At 44.0% G+C, this 22,203-nt stretch overlaps 1 protein-coding gene across 3 annotated transcripts in view; it reads right to left on the reverse strand.

Annotated features, from left to right (window-relative positions):
* The window catches only part of TP73 (tumor protein p73), a 144,608-nt gene that overhangs the window by 78,911 nt on the left and 43,494 nt on the right, over positions 1–22,203 (reverse strand). For all 3 annotated transcript variants that reach the window (XM_036745598.1, XM_036745596.1, XM_036745597.1), the window contains exon 3: positions 1,837–2,082. In XM_036745598.1, the coding sequence (XP_036601493.1) occupies positions 1,837–2,082 (246 nt within the window). The remainder of the gene's footprint in view (positions 1–1,836; positions 2,083–22,203) is intronic.

Raw genomic sequence — 22,203 nt, forward strand, 5'->3', positions numbered from 1 at the left:
GCCCTGAGACACCAAAGAGCAAAGTGCTGGGAGCAACATCCCAGACGTCGTGTGCTCCTTGGAAGAGAAAGCCACCCAGTGCTGAATTCCTCTGCCAGCCTTTCTCGATATCTCCCTTCCTCCCTGCCTGCGCCACCCCTCCCCCAATCCCTCATCACCTGAGAGAGCATCACCTCCCCAGAACCCCCAGTGGATAGAATTACAAAACAAGATAATGTGCTGAGGTTCAGAGGAGGGACGTCCCTCTCTTCTGTGCTGGGCAGCCTCTGTCCATGGCATTTGCCTAGGAAAGTAGACAAAAGGCAAGACCTGGGAACTCCCAAAGGGATGGGGGCTGACGGTCACTCCCCAAATACTTTCCCAGCAAGGTCATCACCTGTCCCCACCAGCCTCTAGTCTAGGGGTCTCTCCAAAGCCCCAACATCACAAGAAGCAAAGACATCCTCCCTTCACCAATCAAGAGGGGTCAGAGCATTATAGAATCTAGAGCACTATAGAACTAGAGTCGGAAGGGCTCTCAGAGCCTGCCCCGTCCAATGCCTCTATTTTATAGATCAGACAACTGAGGCACAGTAAGATAAAAGTTTATTAGCATCAAAGGACCTCAGATTATAGAACTAAAAGGGGCCTTGGAGACAATTTAGTTTAATCACCTGACTTTATGGATATGGAAACTGAGGCACTGAGAGGAAAAGTGATTTGTTCACATAGCCAAGTACATTAGTAAACATGTAACAGAAGCAAAATTCAAACCCACGTCCCCTAACTCCAAAGCCATCATTGTTTCCACCTCAGCAGGCTAACAAGCACCAACTGACGGCCGAATATTGTAACCTCAAATTTAGAAGGGACCCTGAAAGCCATGGAGTTAACAAGATTCCTTTTGACATCATCCCCAGTGAGTGGTCCCTTAGCCCCTTCTTGAAGACCTCCAGGGAGAGAAAGCTCAGAAAATCCCAGTGAATCTCAGCATGTCACACATGAGAGGGACCTCTATGGTCATCTCATCCAATCTAGACCCCGAAGGAATCGCTACGGCAGAGTGTATGACAAGTAGGCATCGAGCCATTTCTTGAAACCCTTCAGTGAAGAAGGACTCACTCCACTCTTCAGGCATTATATACATATACATACATACATACATACATACATACATACATACATACATACATTCATACATATATATACACACACACACATATCCACACACACACACATATACGTGTGTATGTCTATACACACATAATATATATATGTATACATAAAATATAGAAATATATAAAAATTATAAAAGCTAACATTTCCATACTGTCTACAATGTAACAGGGACTACCCTTTACAATTTTTATTTCATTCGATCCTCATAACAACCCCAGGAAGTAGGTGCTATTCTTATTATCCCCATTTTAGAGACAAGGAAACTGAGGCAAATGGGTTAAATAGCTTGTCCATTCCACATCGAACAGTTTTACTACTTAAGCATCTGTTCCTCTTAAATCTTCCCGCCTCCCAATTAATTCCTTTGGGTCTAGCAGCTTCGAGGTAGAGGGACGGCTGTGCCTGTTAACCACTTTCATCCTCTCCCCCCACTCCTCAGTCCCCCAAGCAGCCGCTGAGGCAGAAGGACCGAATCAAAGCTAAACTGGCCGACAGACAAGTCTGCCGATAACGTTTGATAACGCTTGAATCGCTCAGACGATGCTAAAGTTCCCAGCTCCATCCTGACCCCTCCTCCTTGTCCAGTGATGCCCCAGAGAGGCACCAGCGGAAGGGAGGGGATGCAGACAGAGGGATCAAAAGCAAGAGATGAAGAAGGGGAACGATGAATCAACTCACTGTCCAAGTGGCCGACTTGGCGGTGCTGGACTGCTGAAAAGTGACCTCAAAGTGATGGGGGCCGGGGTAGTCCGTGTTGGAAGGGATGACAGGCGCAGGGGACATGGTGTCAAACGTCGAGCTGGGCTGGGAGTAGGGAGAGTGTGTCGGGACGCTGGCAGAGTGCTCTGGGTTGTAGGGGCTGGTGGAGGCCGCTCGGCTGCTGCTGTTCTGATCCATGGTGTTGGTGAGCAGATTGAACTGGGACTGGAGAAGGGAAAAGGGGGAGGAGGGAAGGGGGGGTGGTGAAAAAAACACACACAGTCAGTTCAGGAGAAATGGAAACATCAGCTACCCTTCTTCAGGACCAGAGGTGTCCTGTTACAGACTTCTTAAAGGGCCAGCCAACCTCAAGTCATCCCAAATATTTCCTTGGGTCTCTCCCCACCTCCCTAACCCTCCCCCCTCCCCATCCAACAGGTCACCACTTGCATGAAGGGATAAACTGACATGTTCACCTCACCCACTCTATCAGCCTTCCCAGGTGCCAAGTTTTCGGGAAATCTAACCAAGCATTTAACGGGGTGGAAGAGACCAAAAAAAAAAAAAAAAAAAAGGCAAACGCTTTGCTAGCTCTGAGGGAAATTGTCTGGTGAGGAAAACATCCTTGTCCCCTTCCGTTATCTCTCCTCTTCCCCAGAGCTGCCAGAGGATAGTTATCAGCAGCCTGGATCAGCCACTTCCTCTCCCCTCCTTACAGGGCCCCTCTGCCCAAGAAGCCCAAAGCACCAGCCTGGGGGGACCCCTTGTCACCCAGGGATGGGAATGGAGTAGGATAGATGAGCGTGCCCATTTGATAGACGGTGGGGAAACATATTCAGAGAAGCTTTCCTGAGGTCACCCAGCAAGCCAATGGCAGAACCCGTGGATTAGACCTCAGGTATCTTGACCAAGACACATGAGACGCATTAGCCAAAGGGCCCTCAGAGGCCATATGATCCAACCCTTCATTTTCACAGATGAAAAAACCAAGCCACAAAGAGGTTCTGTGTCTCACAAAAGGTCACACAGGAAGAATGCCTCAGAGAAGGGATCTGAACCCAGTTCTTCAGACTCCCATGCTCTTTTCCTCTGAGATATCCCATAGCTCTCAAAATGTCAGGAATTGAACGCTCATGCCTCTGAGGGAATAAGCATTTATGTAGTGCCTACTATATACCAATCACTGCACTAAGAGTTTTTACAAATATTGCCTCATATGAAACTCCTAACAATTCTTGGAGGTAGGTGTCACTATTACCCCCACTTCACAGGTGAGGAAACTGAAGCAGATAAAGGTTAAGTGACTTGCCCAGGGTCATACAGCTAGTAAATGTCTGAGGCTTCATGTGGATCTGAGTCTTCTTGACTCCAGGTTCAGCCACCTAGTTGCCTCTACAGGAATCTCATGTGAAATGTCTAGAAAAGGAGAAGCCAGATTGTGAAGGGTTTTAAAATGCCAGTCTAGGCAGTTCCTATTTTATCCTAGAGGCAGTGGGGAGCCATTGGGGAAGAGAGAGGCTAGAAGCAGGAAGCTCTTGCAATAATCCAGAGGAAATCCAGTGAGAGTGTTCAGAGTACAGCCAATGGTGTGAATAATGAATCCTGTGGTCAGAGAAGAGTTGACTAATACTATCGAAAGTCATAATAATATAAAAATAGGGTCATTAGTTCTAGCTCAGACAGAGATACACTGTGCAAATTCAAATAGTACAAGACTGTACAAGTCAAGAGAGGGGGACAGGCCAGAGAGACAGAGCTGAGATGATCCTAATGTGTGTCCCCTCTCCAATCCATCCTTCACCCCTCAGAGAACCCCCAGGGCCACCTTCTATGTGCAGCCTTCCCTGACTCCCCCCAGCCGCTAGTGTTTTTGACAAATCACCTCCCACTGATTTTTCCTATGCTTTATGTGGGTGTGTTATTCCCTCCTAAGGAATGTAGACTCCCTGAATGGAGGAACTATCTCCTTATTACTGTCCAGAATCTAACTCAGGGCCTAGAACATGGCTGGCATGTAATGAATGCTTATAGACTAGTTGATTGGCAAGACCTGGACAATGATTGGTTACGGGATTCGATGGACAAATCCCACAAGCAGAGCCTTCCATGGAGATGAGAGAAGGGAGGGCCCACTACCCCTTCCTAAGTCTCTCCAGGTCTCCCACTCACTCCTTACCAGATCACCTATTATATCCTCTCTACCACTTTGCATTCAATTCAATTCACTGTTTCTGTGGAGTGTCTGCCAAATTGTCAGTCCTGTGTTCAGACACGCAGGGTTTCCCTTTGGTCCTCTTCGTTCTGCCCATGCATTAGGCCCAGAAGGGGTGACCAAGCCATATGGCTTCAGTGATTTTTAGTGAGTGTGCCGTCCTTAGTCATAGAGACGTGAGACAAGAATAAATAATGCACTCAGGCCCACCCATATAAACCAGTGACCGTAAAAGAGAAGGAGATTGGACTCAGGTCATTAACAATGACAGCCTCAACAAGAAAACTCCATTAAATCCAAGGAGCTACACTTGGAGAACTGGACCTGGAGAGAGCCTAGCACCTGAGGAGCTTCATCTAGAAAGTTTCATCTGGAGAGGAACGCCTGGAGAGCTTAGGATTTGGAGAGTGACTCCTGATAAGCTTAGCACCTGGAGGGTGATACCTGGAGAGTTTAGTACCTAGAGAGCACAGAACCCTGAAAGCTTCACCTAGAACCTCTATCTCTAGAGTGACACCTGGAAAGCTTAGAACTTGGACAGCGTAGCACCTAGGGAGCATAGAACCTTCAAAGCTTCACCTAGAACCTGTATTTGTAGAGTGATACCTGGAAAGCCAAGCACCTGGACAGCTTAGTACCTAGGGAGCACAGAATCTTGAAACCTAGAACCTCTATTTGTAGAGTGACACCTGGAAAGCTTAGCACCTGGACAGCTTAGTACCTAGAGAGCACAGAACCTTGAAAGCTTCACCTAGACTCTCTAGCTCTAGAGTTACACCTGGAAAGCTTAGCACCTGGACAGCTTAGTACCTAGGGAGCACAGAATCTTGAAACCTAGAACCTCTATTTGTAGAGTGACACCTGGAAAGCTTAGCACCTGGACAGCTTAGTACCTAGAGAGCACAGAACCTTGAAAGCTTCACCTAGACTCTCTAGCTCTAGAGTTACACCTGGAAAGCTTAGCACCTGGAAGGTGACACCTAGGGAGCTTAGTACCCAGAAGGCTACACCTGGAAAGTGAGGGTTGGACAGCTTAGTACCTGGAGAGCTGAATCTAGACAGCTGCCACTGGAAGCTATATCTAGGGAGATGCACCTGAGTGACACCCAACAAGCAAACTCCTAGACAAGATAGCACCTGGGGAATGACATCTGGAAGGTGGCACCCAGAGAGTTAATCAACTGCAAAACTGGACCTGTACGCACGGAGGGGTAAAGATGGGCACCTAGGTAATGCCGTGGATATAGCTCTGGGCCTGGATTCGGGAATACCTGAGTTCAAATCCAGCCACAGGCACTAATTAGTGATGTGACCCAGGCAGCTCCCTTCAGCTTGGTTTGCCTCAGCTTCCCCATCTGTAGAATGGTCAGAATAGTAGCACATGCCTCCTGGGGTTGTTGTGAGGTGCAAATAAAACAATATTTGTAAAATGCTTAGCATGGTACATGGCACACTGTGGGTGCTTAATAAAAGCCTATCTCCTTCCTTCCTACACCTGGATAGCGACACATGGAGAGTCTAGCAACTGGACCCCTGGATCTACACAGCTATTCCTGGAGAACGGCACCTGTCAAGGAATATGTTTCTAGAGTATGTATATAGAGGAAAAGGAGATATATACATATATGTATACATGTATATACATGCACAAATGCATACCTACCCTGTAATATACAATATAGATTGTATAATATATTCATATGTTATAATATATACATATACACACATGTATATATACACTATAATATACAATATATTATAAATTATAAAATGTATTATTATATAAACATATACATGTATATACACTATAATATACAATATATTATAAATTATAAAATGTATTATTATATAAACATATACATGTATATATACTATAGTATACAATATATTATAAATTATAAAATGTATTATTATATAAACATATACAGATATGTATATATGTATAGCATGTGTATATACATATATACACACAATACATATATACACACTCAAACTTTCCAGATCTTGACCCTGCCCTTGAAATCAGCAGGTACCTGTCTTAAAAAGAGATATAAAATAGGACCATGTAACTTGGAGCCGGAAAGGGCCTAATTGGCCATTAAGTCCAACTCCTTCTTCCCCATTTTACAGATGATAAAACTGATGCCTGAGTGGTTAAGTGACTTTACATACAGAGAGCAAGCAGTTTCTTGCTGCTGTCCAGTAGTTTCCATCATGTCCCACTCTCCATGATTCTAGAATGGTTTGCTATTTTCTTCTCTGGCTCATTTTATGAAGGAGGAAACCAAGGCAAACAGGGTTAAGTGACTTGCTCAGGGTCACACAGCTAGTAAGTGCCTGAGGCTGGATTTGAACTTAAGAAGATGAGTCTTCAGAAGTCCAGGCCTGGCACTCTGTGCACTATGGTGCCACCTAGCTGCCCCAAGTAAGCAGTAGAAAAAAGATTTGAATTGAGGTCCTCCTATCTCTTCTAGTGCTGGTATTTTATGTTCTAGGGTCCCTTTCAGCACTGACAGTTTGTGTCCTAAAGACCTTTCCAGCTCTGACATTCTACGATCTGCAAGATTTCTTTATTCAAGATAAACCTATCAATACAGTTGCTACCCTCCCTTCAAGCTTTCCAATGTACCCAAGTGTACCTAGGATACTACTGGTTCATTCTTCCCAGGTCACTTCTTGCTTTGACCATTCTTGGGATACACTCCCTATACCTTGTGATAGGACTACCCCACTCTGCTGGAAATATCTCACTGACAACCTCTCCAGGGCAGCATGAGTTGACCAATTTGTTTCGGGACCACATTCATCTCTTCCTTGACCGCCAAATCCTTGGCAGGGCTGAATTCCCAACAGGCCCCAGTACCTAATCTGCCCTAGGCTGAATCCAGATATCTTTATCCACTGCAGTCACTTCCTTAAGCCTCAGATTTAGAGTTCATATTTGAACTATTTGAAAGGGTGTGAATTCACCTAGTCCAGGCTTCTGATCGCCGATTTGTATGGGCCCATCTTCTGGTATTGACTTAAATTCCCAGCTTCTGAGTTAGGTCAGTAAGAAGATCAACTGTCCACCAAGCAGATCACTGCTGGCAAAGCTCCCTAACAATCACCTTCCTGGCTGCTGGAACCCTGAAGTTGGAAACGTTAATAGGAACAAAAGGCTCAATTCAATGGGGGCAACCCCAAGCCTGAGAAGAGGTGAATTCACAGCACATCCAAGGACAAAGATGGCCAGGAGTCACAATGCACTAACTTCTGGACCTGGAATCAGGAAGACCTGAGTACAAATACAGCCTCAGATGCTTACTAGTTGTGTGACCCAGGGTGAATCCCGTCACTTGTTTGCCTCAGTTTCCTCAACTGTAAAATGAATAATAATAATAAAATGATAATAATAGCACCTATCCTCCCAGGGTTACTGTGAGGTTCAAATGAGATAACATTTTAAAGGGCTCAGCACACAGTAAGCACTTGACAAATGTTTGCTCCCTCCCCTCACTCTTCTCCTCCTGGGGCATGCCAGTACACTCACAACAAACATTTAAGGTAGAAAATGCATTTTGCAGATAAGAGAACAGAGGTACAGAGGCTTGCCTAGGATTGCACAGCTAATATTAGAGCTGGGGCTCAGACTCAGTTTTCTTAATTCCAAGATGAAAGCTCTTTCCTGTGAACTATATTGTAGCTAAGCTGCTCCCACTCAAAAACCCTCTGCAAAGTAGGAGACTTTGCTAAATGTTTTACAAAGTCACAAAATTTGAAAGCTGAAAAGAACCTCAGTTGCCATCTAGTCTAAGCATCCATGAAAGAAATCTGCCATTGCAACCTACAGGACAAATGGTTATCCAGCTTCTTGCTTGAAGATGAGAGATGAGAGAGAACCCACCACCTGGTCAAGGGACTCCCCCTCTGAGCCTCAGAGGTCTGTTCCTCTGTAAAGTGAGGAGGTGGGATGTGATGGTTCTCCATCGATGACCCTATGACCTCCTGAGTCAGAGCTCTCAGATTTTGTACAGCTCTCCTTGGATTTTCCTGAATTAATCAAATACAGACTCATGGTTTTTGGCTCTGCCCTTTGGGGCCAAGGAGAACAGATTTAATCCTTCTTTGGCATGACAGACCGTCAAAGATGAACGGACATCATGCCCATGCCCACCCAATCTGGTGATTGCATGGTTACTCTGGGGTTCCAGGAGGTTTATCGAGGTAGAAGTTTCTCTCTGATATCTTTCTATCTAGAATGATCTGGACTAGAAGCTCCAGGGAGAACAGGCAGCACCCCATATTTCTACCATCTCAACCCAATCCCTAGCACCATTCCATGGGAGGGGAGGGGTTGACTAAGCTGAACGAACTAATCACGGGTCAGATAGTGATGCCAAAGAGTGGGTCTGAGATCCGGCAAAGATTCCTTTCCTGTTACGTAGCTGCAAATGCTCAGGAAGAAGCACTGCCCCCCCACCACAAACACACACACACACACACACACACACACACACACACACACACACACACACACACGCTAGCCCCTTCCCTCCTGCACACACAGACACTCTCACATCGCTGAAGGGGTGCTGATCTCTTCATCAGCCTCTCCCCACCCTTGGCAGCTCCTTTACATTTTACATGGGTTAGTCTACCCCCAATGGGGCAAAAGTCATGGTCCTAAAGTCTGAGCAGAGAGGATGTGCCCGTGTCTCTCCCACACCTCTCCCCCTCCCCCTATTCTTCTTCCTTTTATCTTCCCTTTTGTGGAAGACTCACACCTTTTCAGAAAAGAAGCATAACCAGCTGGGGGCTTCTGTGGCCTTCAGCCTGTTCCCAGAATCTTCATTTTTTCAGCCAGAGTTAGGCTAAAGAACGGGGTCTTTAAAACCACAAAGAAGGTTTGGAAACCAGGGTCTGGCACAACTTTTCCATGTAACCCCTGGGAATTTGACTCCCCTTCTCTGGGCCTCTTTTTCTCCCATCTGTAAAAAAGGGTGCATTGGCCTAGATGACACATCCAAAGTCCCTTGCAGCTCTAACATGTTAAGACTCTCCGATCTCCAAGTCAAATCTGGAGCAAAATGAAGAAGAGCTGAGGAAAGGGGCACCACCTCTGAAGTCATAGGGTTCTGAAGTTGGAAGGGACTTTAGGGACCTAATCTGGCTCATTCATTTGATTGGGAGCATCTAATAGTGGAAAGAACATTGGACTTTTAGTCAGAAAGACCTGGGTTCAAATCCTGCCTAAGATACTTAGCTGTGTGCCTTGCAACTCTCTCAACCTCTCTGGGACTCAGTTTCCCCATCTGTAAAATGAGGGATTGAACCTAATGGCCTGTAAAGTTTCTTCCAGCCCTATATTTATGATACTATGAAACTGGGCCACGAGGAAGTTAAGTGACTTACACAGGGTCATAAAAGAGCTAAGTAGCAAGACCAAGATTGTGACTTAAATTCAGGTGTCCCTAACCATCTTTTCCCATGCCCAGTCCTGCAGAAGAACCAGCCCTCTCAGGGACATTCCCTACTTCTGGCTCCATTCCTCAACAGCCCTATTTGCCCTCCTTCCCATGCCCAACCAGTGACTGGGGAAAAGACCTTTTTACTTCCCACATGACATCACTTCATACCTTTATTATCAAAATTAGAAAAACTTTTTTAAAAAAAAAAGCCCATAATGAGAAGTCATTTATGTTGCCAAAATTTGAATCACAATCACAGAATCTTAGAATCAGAAGGGACCTTGGAGGCCATCCCATGCAACCTACTCCTGAATAGGAATCTTCTCCAAAACGTACCCATCAAAAGGTCATCTCCAAGCCTTTACTTGGAGACCTCCAACGAAAGGAGATTCACTGCCTCCCAAGGCAGCCCATCCCACTTGGAGGCAGCTTCCATTGGCAGGATGTTATTTGTCTTTTGTTTTTTCCCTCTTCCATCAAGTCTAAATCTGCCTTTCTGCAACTTCCACCCACAGCTCCCAGTTCTTCTCCCTGGGGCCAAGCAGAGTAATCCTTCTTATATATGACAGTTCTTCAAACACTCAAAGACAGTTATAACATCTCCCACTAAGTCTTTTCTTCTCCAGGTGAAATGTCTCCAGTTCCTTCAACCACCCAATGCCCCTGTGGCCTGCGCTCAACGTCCTGCACCATTCTGACGTCCTTCCTCTGGATGCGCTGCAGCTTATCAACATCCTTCTTAATAAGTGACACCGAGAAATGGATGCAGCTCAAGTACTTGATGGTTCAGACAGACTGGCCCTCTGGCAGGCTCCAGGAGATCACATTATATCCCGTCTCCATGCATTTGCACATCCATTTCTGGAATGTCCTCCCTCCTAACCTTGGCCTCTTAGGAACCATGGCTTCCTTTGAGGTTCAACTCAAGTGCTAATTCCTACAAACAGCCACCCTGCCCATCCCCCAGCTGATGGGACACCTTCTTCTCAAAGTGCTTTGCATATATTTTGCATTATATAGTTCCCTTTGCCCCCTAAACTGTAAGCTCTTTGATGGCATGTTCTGTTGTATTTTTGTCTTTGTATCCTAGCTGAAGGTATTTAATAAATGAGGAAAGAAGGAAGGAAGGAAAGGAGGGAGGGAGGGAGGAAGACAGGAAGGAAAAAGGAAGAGAAGAAGGAATGAAAGAGGGAAAGAAAGGAAAGGAAGAAAGGAGAAAGGGAAGAAGAAAGGAAGGAAGGAAGGGAAGAAGGAAGGAAGGGAAGAAGGAAGGGAAGAAGGAAGGAAGGGAAGAAAGGAGGAAGAGAAAAAGGAAGGAAGGAAAGGAAAAAAGGAGGAAGAAAGGGAGGGAGGGAGGAAGGAAAGAGGAAGAGAAGAAGGAATGAAAAAGGAAAATGAAGGAAAGGAAGAAAGGAGAAAGAGAAGAAGAAAGGAAGTAAGGAAGGGAAGAAGGAAGGAAGGGAAGAAAGGAGGAAGGGAAGAAGAAAGGAAGGAAGGGAAGAAGGAAGGAAGGGAAGGAAGGAAGAAGGGAAGAAGAAAGGAAGAAAGGAAGGGGAAAAGGAAGGAAGGAAGGGAAGAAGGAAGGAAGGGAAGAAAGGAGGAAGGGAAGAAGAAAGGAAGGGAGGAAGGGAAGAAAGGAGGAAGAGAAAAAGGAAAGAAAGGAAGAAAGGAGGAAGGAGAGAAAGAAGGAAGGAAGGAAGGAAGGAAATCTGACCAAGGCTCAAAACATCCTTTTGGTCCAAGCCACACTGAGCTATGGGAATTCTGACCCAATGTTCCACTTCAATCCCATATTTAGAACCCACAGAAGTCTTTCTGCCTCTACTGGGGTAGCATCTGAATACCTATAAGCCTCCCATGGCTGGTTCTCAGCACTCTGGGTCTCCTTAAACCTTACTCTGTTGTCAGAAAGGCAGATTAGGGGAAGCTCCAGATGCAGCTCATTTCCTGACAGATGTTGGAGTCCAACCATGCAGCAATAACCAGACCTGAGTCTCCACAGTTTTAGAAAGTGAGTGAGCTGCAGTTCTAGGAGAAGGCATTCACATTTTAACTTGTCTACATTTTAAAACTCCTTGGCAAGTATTCAGACGATTAGTCATTAGAACCCAAGGGAGAAGGAGTGATAGGAATCTGAGCGCCCAAATGTTGAAGCAAAACAAGACAGAAACATCAGAAAGAAACATCTCAGTGATGTTTTCATGAAACAGGAAGAAATGGAACTCTTGGAGAATGCCTTTCAAGGAAACCCCGAGTGCCCACCTCTAACAGGTCTGACTCTACTGGGTCTCAGGAATATGGTCTTCAGGACCTGAGGAGTATCTTAAATGAGCAAACTTTCTTCCCAATTCCTGATTTTAGAACCCCAGAAACAGAACTGGTTAGAGCCAAGGAGGTCTTTAGGGACTATTTACAGTGAAGGAAACTGGGGCAAAGTGCAGGAAGTCATAAAAATAGAGGACACCGAAATCAACTAGTCCAATCCATTCCAATTAAAGGAGGAAGAAACTGAGACCCAGAGCGGGAAAGTCACAGCACTTAGAGCTGGAAAAGAAACCCGGACTTCTCTGGAATGATGCAACCGGGGAATTACAAGGAGGCAGTATAATCTCTTCTACCAGGATAATTGCCCTCATTTTTTTTAAAAAGAGGAAATTAAAGCCCGAAGAGGGAAATGACTTCCTCAAGATGAAACAGACAGCTTGGTGGCAAAGGTAGAGCTCAAAGCCAAGTCTTCTCCCTGCCAGGCTCTGCCTCCCTCTACCAAGGGCTGGAATCCTGTCCTGTTACTGTCACACTGTGGGTTAAGAGAACCTTGGGGACAGATCACTGAAGGATGTTGGGCAAAACATTCCTCTGATGCTTCCTTCTGAGGTGAATTAGGACATGACTGGCCCCCATGATGGCATCTCCAGAACTCTCTGTGCTGATGGCCACATTTTCAGAGGAGGATGAAAAAAGATTCCACACATTTCATCCTACCTCCTGAGTGCTTTCTTCACTCCTGACTATTGTGGCAACTCTTTAGGACTCATTCAAGATCTCTCATCCCTTTGTTTATTTTCTCTAAGGTTTTATATATCTATAGCTACACATAGATAATGCCAGATACATCAGTCTATACACACACTTTGGTTGAAACTGTGAATTTCATTGATTAGTAAAGCTGAAAGTCTTGAATGACAAAGCTCTAGATGCCTTTTCACTAGGAATTACACTTTTTTCAATTCTCTATTTCCCTCTCCTTCCCTTCCCTCTCTTTCCCCCATCCCTCCTTTCTTTGTATTTCCCCTCTTTTGCCTCATTATCCATCCCTTCCCACTCATTCTAACTCCTGCCTTTCTCATTCTTATTTCCCTGGCTTTGATTTTCCCTAGCATTCTGTGGGTAAGACTGCAGTTCCCCCCCACTAGCTCCAAGTCTGTCTGTCTGTCTCTCTTCCTTCCTCCCTCTTTCTCTCTTTTTTCTCTCTCTCTTCCTCCATGCCTCCTTCTCTGTCTCTCCTTTTTTTCTCTCTTCCTCCTTCCCTCTCTTCTTCCCTCCCTCCTTCCCTCTCTATTCCTCCCTGCCTCCTTCTCTCTCCCTCTTACACCTCTCTCTCTCTCACCTTTTTCTTCACGTAATACATTGTCCAGACTTGTGGAGCTCACCTCCGACTCAGGCTCCCACCACAGAGAAAGCTGACAAAATGAAAAGACAGGGATCCGGACACAGAACACCGTTCAGATGATGGAGCCAGGAGGATCACTGCAGCCAGAGAGGACACCCTGAATGCTTGGGTCATCCTAGGCAATAACGGGGAAGGGGACTCCCCAGTGTGCGACAGGCACCCCTAAAGCAATGGGGGAGATCACTTTGCAGCTGAGAATAATTCCAGAGAAAACAACATTTTTTCTAGCCTAAAGATAGTGGGCTAATTAGGACATGCCCTGCAGCAGCCAGTGCACATGTGCCTACATGCAGAAAAAGACATTTCCTGGGCTCAACCCAAGCAAACACTGCTTAGCGGCCTCATCAGACTACACAGAAAGGTCGAGCCTGGCTAGCTGAAGGTCACTGTGCTTTGAAGTTCTCTAGGTCGAGGTCCTTCCTTTTCCCCGTCCCCCAAGCTAGTCCTTTGCCTGTGGATTTGAATAAGCACATCAAGAGAAAAGGAGAGAGAGCTTCTTTTGTTGTTGGGAAGGACTCTTCCCTGCCCACAAGCTCTGCCACATCTCATGCAAATTATCACCCCTGCCATGAAGGCTTCCCATGTTTCCCTGGACAGTCAATCAGTCGGTCAACAAGCATTCACTAAGTACTCACTATGTGCCAGGTACTGTGCTAATTGCTCAAAATACAAAGAAAGATAAAAATGAAGTCCCTGCCCTGTCCAGAAGTTCACATTCTAACGGGGAGCACAATATGCAAACAACTATGTTTTAGCATAATTAACACCCAAACAGCTGTCCTCACTGTAGATAATATTATTCCCCCTTGGACCTCACAAAGCACTTTTGGAGGGTAACTCTCTAGTGCTAACATTATTTAAAAGCATGCCTGAAGCCCTAACTATATTTAAGATGCTATTCTAAACACTGGGGATAAAGACAAAAACCAAAATAAAAGCAAGGCATGCCCTCAACTAACTTGCATTTACATTCTAGAGATTCAAAGCTGGAAGGGTCTGCAAAGGCCATATAGTCTAGCATTTTAGATTCCAGGTGAGGAAACAGGCCAAGAGAAGTTTAGCAAATTGCTCAAGATCACACAGCATGAGAGGGAAAATTCGAAACCAGTGCCTCTCAATCCAATTGCCCTAGTTCAATCCATTTTTTTTTAAAGATGGAGGAAAATGAGGCCCAATGAAATAACGTGACCTGTCCAAAATCATATAAGTAGTGTCAGAACAAGGAATGGAGCTCAAGTCTTCTGAGGCCATATCCAGTGTTCTTTCCACTGTGTAACATACTCTCCTCTGGTAATATCACTTCCTTTTTGTCTTTATATTCCCCAACCTTAACACAAGGCCTAGCAAACAGAAAGCACTTAATAAATGCCTGTTGATTGACTGATTAGAGGTAACAGTTCTCTGTGTTTGTGTCTTGCCTTCAAGGACTGGAAGCTCCATGAGGGTAGGGATCATGTATTATCCAAACTTGGTATCTTGCCTAGCTGGGATAGTTCAGAATCCTGCACACAGTTGGTGCTTAATATATACTTGTCAAATTGAATAGGGAGGACAAGATCTCTATTATTAACCATTTGAAGGATTATACTGTGGAAAAGCCTCCAGAGGGGAGAGCCAAAAACAATGAGGGGATGTTTAGGAAGGGGGAATCTAGGTCTGCTATCGGGAAAGGCTTCCTAACAATGAAAGCTATCCAAAAGAAGAATCGGCTGCTGTGGGAAGTGATGGCTTCCTCCTCACTGGATGTCTCCAATTAGAGGCTGGGTAACCACTGTATTGTAGTTGTTATGTAGGTAAAGATTGGACTGGATGGCTGGAGAGACCCCACTCAGAGCTTGTATAAATGTCTACTACCTGTGGCAGCAGCCGCTGGATTGATTTCTACTGATTCCCTGACTGCCTTCATTTCCTGTCTTTAAGTCCATTCTCTTCCACTGAATTTCAGGAAATGAAAACCTGGGCCAGCCCTGGGGCCTCCAAGGAGCACAGATTCAGGCATAGGTGATGAGCTAGAGAGTTCCAGTGCAGAGAGGAAGGAGAGGTCATCTTGGGGGAAAGGATTCTGCAAACAAGTTCAAAGAGAGAGAGAGAGAGAGAGAAAGAGAGAGAGAGAGAGAGAGAGAGAGAGAGAGAGAGAGAGAGAGAGAGAGAGAGAGAGAGGGAGAGGTGGAGAAATGGAAAGATAAACCTAAATAGAGATAGAAACATATAGATAATGGATACACATACAACATATAGATAGATGGATAGATAGATAGAAAAATGGATTGATGGATGAATGTGTAGAGAAATGGAGAGAGAAACCTAAATACAGATAGATAGATGATGGATACACATACAACATACATACATACAGACAGATAGATAGATAAATGGATGGATGAATAGATGGATGGATGTGTGGAGAAATGGAGACATACCCATAAATACAGATAGAGAGACAGAGACAGATAGATGATGGATACACATACAACAGATAGATAGATGAATGGATGGACGGATAGATAGACAGACAGACAGACGGATGGACGGGCAGATGGCTGGAGAATTGGAGACACCCATAAATACAGATAGAGAGACAGAGACAAGAGATAAGAAATGATAAGACATACACATACGATGTACAGATAGATTATGGAGAGATGGAGAAATATACATAAATACAGATGGAGAGAGAGACGATAGATAGAAATACAACATACAGGCATACAGATGATTAGATAGACAGATGGATAGACAGTGGAGAGATGAAGAGATATGCATACAGACAGAAAAGGACAGATAGATACATGGATATGTGGAGAGATATGTATAGATAGATAGATAGATAGATAGAAAGACTAAGACAGATAGGTAGATAGATGATGGATAGACAGAAATACAAATAGACATACAACATACAGATAAATAGATAAATGAATAGGTGTGTGGAGAGATGTGCATATATACAGTGACATGGAGAAACAGGGAAAAATAGATGATGGATGGATAGACATAAATACAAGTAGATAGATGATGGATAGATAAACAGACAAACAGATCAACAGCTAGATGATGCATAAACATACAGGCATAGCAATAGATAATTAGATAAAATACACACATGTAGACATACAGATAATTAGATAGAAGATAGATACATAGATAGAAACAGATCAGAAAGAAATCGAAGAGATATAGAGCATTTACTATGTGCCGAGCATTTACTATGTGCCGAGCATTTTGTTAAGCACTAGAAAGACAAATCAAACAACAAAAGAGAGTCTCTCATGGAGCTTACGTTCTAATATGGGAGACTACACATAAAGGAGAGTTAGAAAGTGGGGCAGTGGTGGTGGGGGCAAGATGGCCAGAAAGTAAAGTGGAGATTTAGATATATACATGATAAGGCAAAAGACTGACACTCCAAGCCCAGAGTGGTTCCAACAAGTGGCAAGTAGAGATGATGGACTCAGCAGAAGAAAACCCAGAGAGAGAAAGAGAGGAGCTTCCTAGGACTAGGAAGTTAATAATGGGAGTTGAGCTGCAGCTTTAGCAGGGAGATCTATCTGAAGAAGGGAGCTCTGATACAGCTCTGGGCTGCACCTGTACCTGGAGAAGGGGACTGTGGACCACATATGCCTAGGAGCTAGCAACAGAGGAGGAAGGAAAAATTCAACCCAAACTGGGGAATTATCCCCCTGGAAAGAAAGTGAGAGAGGAGACAAGAAAGTGGGAGGCTTTCAGCAGAGAAAAAGGATCAGCACTGCAGGGTACTCCATTCCCGTCTATGACTCCCCCCCTTGCCCCACCTCTTTCTGAATTTGGATCTGACAATTTTTGAAAGGCGGAGCCCAAGGATGTAGCTCAGATGAGGGGACTAGTTCCCAACATATCTCAGGGTCCAAAAAAAAACATCAATGAGGCAATAATGAATAAAGATGAGGGAATTCTTACTTGTCTAAGGAACTTAAGAGTCTCAAAAAGGAGGAGGGGCTTACTTGGTAACATGAGACATGTTTGGGAACACACTTTCTCTTCCCAGCGAAAAAATTTTCAGTTCCTGCAAATGCACTAATGTGCCTTCTGCTGCCCTGGCCCATGGATCCAATTCTGGGTATGAATCTGGGGATCTGAAGAGCCTGAACAGTATCAGGTAGCTTCTCAAGTAGTATGGTAGCTTCATTATTCTCCTTCCCAAATATGTTTTCCAGAACTCTCTTCTAAAGAGTACAGGGCAGTAGGGAAAGGAGAGCTTAGGTCCTCCAAACATCATCTATGTCTCCCTTATGGGCACTGATAAAGCTGTTGTTTGACAGAGAAGAAAACAGACAAAAAGTCATGGTGGCCACTCACCACTAACACACAGGCAGGATGTATATGGTTCACACTTGCCTGAGTACATACAATCATCCCCAACTTAAAAGTGTTTCCTGGACTTCCAAGCTCACCTATGTTGATCATCACAGGAATATTGTTGAAATTTAGACACTACTAATGCAGAAAACCTAGTGACCCTAGGCAAAACCTCAAAGGGCATCCCATGGCCTGTATCACCACAGAAAAGGAGCTCATAGAGCCAATCATATGGCTCCAAGGTGAAGACCTACTCAATACTATTCATCTGTCTCCTTTTAAAGGCCCAGACAAATACCTGAACTTCATCATGTTACTTTTAACTCAGTAACCCTGGTATAGTATACCCAAAGTTGAGAACTTGATTCTGCCTCTGAATCAAAAGGCCACGGAGCAACTTGCCCCGGCTAAGATGCCCCAAGGAATGGCACACATTATTCAGGAAGCACTAGAAGGGAGATGACCTTACATACTAGAAACAACTTCAACAGACCGTCTTCTCTCTGGTTGAGTTGGCTTGGCCACTCCAACCCTGATTTGGTACATTCTTTGTTTCCTGATGAGAATAAGGTTAATAAACCCAACAATCGATATTTATTAATCACCAACTATATTTCATGCACTGTGCTAAACGAGAAACATAAGCACAAAAAACAAATAATTTTGCTGTCAAGCAACTCACACTCCAATGAGGGAGAAAACATGTGCACGTACAAGGAAATTACAGAATAAATATAAAGAGAAATAAAAGAGGCTTGAGAGGGAAGGCACTAGCAAGAAAGGGCTCACATAGAAGATGGTGCCTTAGATACATCTTGAAGTTAACAAAAAAAATTTTTTTTAAGTATTCAACAAATGATAAACACCAGGGGATTTTGCAGTCTCTTCACCTTTCATTCAATTGTGTGACTGTAAAAATTAGGTCTGCTATAGAAAATCGTTTGGGCAAACCTGCCTATTGCCTTCTCGAATTTTCATCAAAGATGCCCTCAGGTGTAAATTATTCTCATAAAGATTTTTTACAGGGAAGAAAGGGATATAGGTTGGTAGTTATTGATGGTCTGTCTATAAAGACATCTGTGATTTTTTTTTCCCCAAGCCTTTGGTGGGCTCTCTCCTTTTTGAGATATCTTGAGAATCGCCCTCCCCAATACCTTCAAAATCGTGCTCTCTTCCCACCCCCAGCACACAGTTTCTCTGGGTATCTGTGATCTGGTCCAACTGTGTTTCCCATCTTTGTGTTTGTTTGTACTATTTCCTAAGTGCTCAGCATAGTGCCCTGGCACACAGTAGGTACCACATAAATGCTATTACTATCATCACTATTAATGTTATTATTATTATAACTTCCTTATGCCACCTGAGCACAATTGGGACTAGCTGTGGAAACTCTACTGGAATTGATGGAAGAAATAGTTGGCTTTAGAAATACTGATAGATCTGGTAGAGAAGAAATCATACTTTCAATACTCTCCTGCAGGGTGTCTTCTATACATAAGTTATGTATCATACAGGAGTCTTTGAAAGATACAAAACGTATCATTGTCAAGACTCTGATAATTAATACCGAGCAAGGTACAAAACCATGAGGCATATGTTTATCAAACATGTCTGGCATGTTCACAGGGAAAGCCCAGAACAGATTCCAGATCAAAGAGAGACTATCCATTGAAAGTTAGGTCCTGTATATGTTTCTGTTTGAGGATGACCCTGTGTTTAATTGAAGTTTCCTCAATGAGATCCACATTCACTCAAAAGTAATTAATCTAACAATCCACACAGGAAAAACCAGGTGGATGAATAATGAAATTCTCTGAAGTTTATTGTTTATGTTATACTATGCAGTCAGATAGAAAGCCCACAGAGGCTGGCCATCAGAATACATACACTACATATATCTTGAATAGAGATGAAGATGGACAGCAAGTCAGGCTCAGGTCTGCGTAGTAGGATAAGAACAGGATCGTTTGTAACTGGGGAATTCTGTAGCACTTTCAATAACTCATAGCTTCTCCTGGTAAGAAAAACCCATCTTCTTAATATCAATATTCTAGTAATGATGATTCTGGAAAAAGTAAAGTGGTATGTATGGTGGAAAGACAGCCAGCCTTGGAATCAGAGAGAACTGAGGTCAAATTCCTGCTTCAGACACATATGGGATAAGCAAGTCAACCCACCAGTAGCCCAGGGAAGCTGCTGAGCAGCTACCAATCTACACTGATGGGGGGGGGGACTTTCGTTATTGGTAGTTCTCTATGTCAGCTGCTTTCAAGGTGTGGTCTGGGAGTACTTGGGGGTCCTTGAGACTCTTTCAGGAGGGTCTATGAGGTCCAAACTATTTTCATAATAATTCTAAGATGTTCTAATTCCTGATATGGTAAATATTGGTGGCTATAACCTATATAAGCAAAAATTCTTTGGGGGAGAAGGGTGTCCTCAATAGTCTTAAGAGTATAAAGGGGTACTGAGACAAGAAAGGTTGAGAATGACTGCTCTATACTAATAGACAGGAGAATAGACAATAAGCTGGGCCCACTACTGTGTGGAAAGACAAGAGCAGGATGGGCTTCAACAGAGGAATTGTACAGCACGTCCCCAGAAAGAACCAGGAAATGGCTTCTGCAAAAGATGATTTTTGAACTGAGTTCTGAAGGAAACTGGGGCTTCTGGGCAGGGAAGCATTAGAGGAAGGGGAGACACCAAAAGCAACAGCACAGAGATAAGGAATCATGCATGGAGCACAGCAAGTAGGCTTTACTTTTGGGTTACCCCGTAGTATGCTAATCCCCCCAGGCTCTTTCCCCAACATTTACATCATAAACACACTTCGATATGAATTGAAGGATCCAGGATTTCATCTCTTCAATAATTCGGGTCCCAATCCTTCCGTAATTTGGATGAAGCAGTTGGATTGGAATCCTAGACTCTGGAGTAGGGGTTCTTAGTTATTTTTTGTCGTGGACCCCTTGGGCAGTGAGTCTGGTGAAACCTACAGGCCCCTTCTCAGAATCATGTCTTTAGATGCGTATAAAATACACAGGTTTACAAAAGAAAGCAGTTATATTAAAATACAGCTAAGGAAATACTTTAAAAACAAGTTCACAGACCCCAGGTTAGGAACCCCAGCTCTCAGCTAAAGACCATCTACTGCAACCTCTTCATTTTACAGATGAAGAAAATTAGTCCTAGAGAAATATAGTAACTGCCCAAGGACACACAAGAAGCAAGTGGTAGAAGGAGGATTTGAACTCAGATACTTTTACCACCAATCTGGCAAGGTTTCCACCGTGATCTCAAAGGATCTAGATAGGGAAGGAACTTTAGAAGTAATTTCATTTAGCTTCTTTTTACAGTTGGGGAAACTGAGGTACATAGCACATAAGGGAATTGACCAGAGTGCATTTCTTAATTAGTAGTAGAACCAGAATTGAAACCAGGCCAATTCAGTCATATTCACCTCTATACTACATGACCTGGAAAGCTCCCTTCAGCTCTCAAGACAAGGAAGACTCCGAATAATCTTCACGAATTGAGGCTACCCACACTTCCCCCCCACCAAAAAGGCTCGTCATTTAGTGGCCAGCCCTTTGGTGATGAATCTCTCTACACTTTGCTAGACACGTAAGTTATCAGCAGGACTTGTATTTAAAGCCTTTCCAGTTTGGCATCATGAAATGAGCTAATATTTGTTTAAAAAGTGCTTAATGCAATGCCTAGCACAGATTAAGTACTACAGAAATGCTTGGAAAATGCCAGAGCTCACAGGATACATTTCAGTAACAGGTTTAGAGCTGGACACGACCTTGGAAGTCCCTGAGACCAACTGTCTTATTTTACAGATAGGGAAACGGAGGCTTAAAATCACTTGTCCAACATTACGAAGCCAGCTAAGTGTCAGAGACAGGATTTGAACCCAGGACTTCTCAAATCTGAGTCCAGCTCCCTTATCCATTATGTCACACTGGCTCTTCTCTATGGCACCCAGAGGCTCCAATAGAGGATTTAATAAATAGACCTTGCAAATAGCAACCTGATCCATTTAGTAATATCCATTAGAATGAGCTCCTTGGCAGCAGGGATTAGTAGGTTCTTCTTGTTGGGGGGAGGGGTGCCTTTTTTTGTATCCCTAGTGCTTAGTGCAATGCCTGGCACACAGTAGGGAATTTATAGCGATACTTAGCACAGCAATAATCACAGTGGCACTCCACCCCAAAATTCATACCCTGAGATATGTCTAAGATTTGTGCAATGGTGCAGTATGATGGAAAGAATGCTGAATTTGGAGGAAGATCTGAATTCAAATCCTACCTGGGGCACATATAAACTTCATGGCCTTGAATAAATTACATCCTTTCTCTGGGCCTCCATTTCCATCTATCAAATGGGGAATTTTGATTCAGTTGTGTCTGAGGTCCCTTCCAGCCATGGATCTAGTACCCTATTACTAAAGGCCATTTGTTAGACCCACAGATTATGAGTTTAGGCAATTGCTACCAACCTGAAAAGGCTTCAAATACAGGCTCAGTCAATGACTTGTGTCTCTCCTCTGAGGGCTGTTCTAGCTAAGTGTTCATTGTCAAACACTGAAGGGTTGGCCAACAAGTTATGACAGGGGAGAACCTGGGGAGTAGGCAAGTCATGAAGATTACTGAATTTTCTTTGCCTCGAAAAGGCAGCTA

Source organism: Trichosurus vulpecula, chromosome 2 (assembly GCF_011100635.1).
Source record: "Trichosurus vulpecula isolate mTriVul1 chromosome 2, mTriVul1.pri, whole genome shotgun sequence".
Taxonomy (NCBI): Eukaryota; Metazoa; Chordata; class Mammalia; order Diprotodontia; family Phalangeridae; genus Trichosurus; species Trichosurus vulpecula.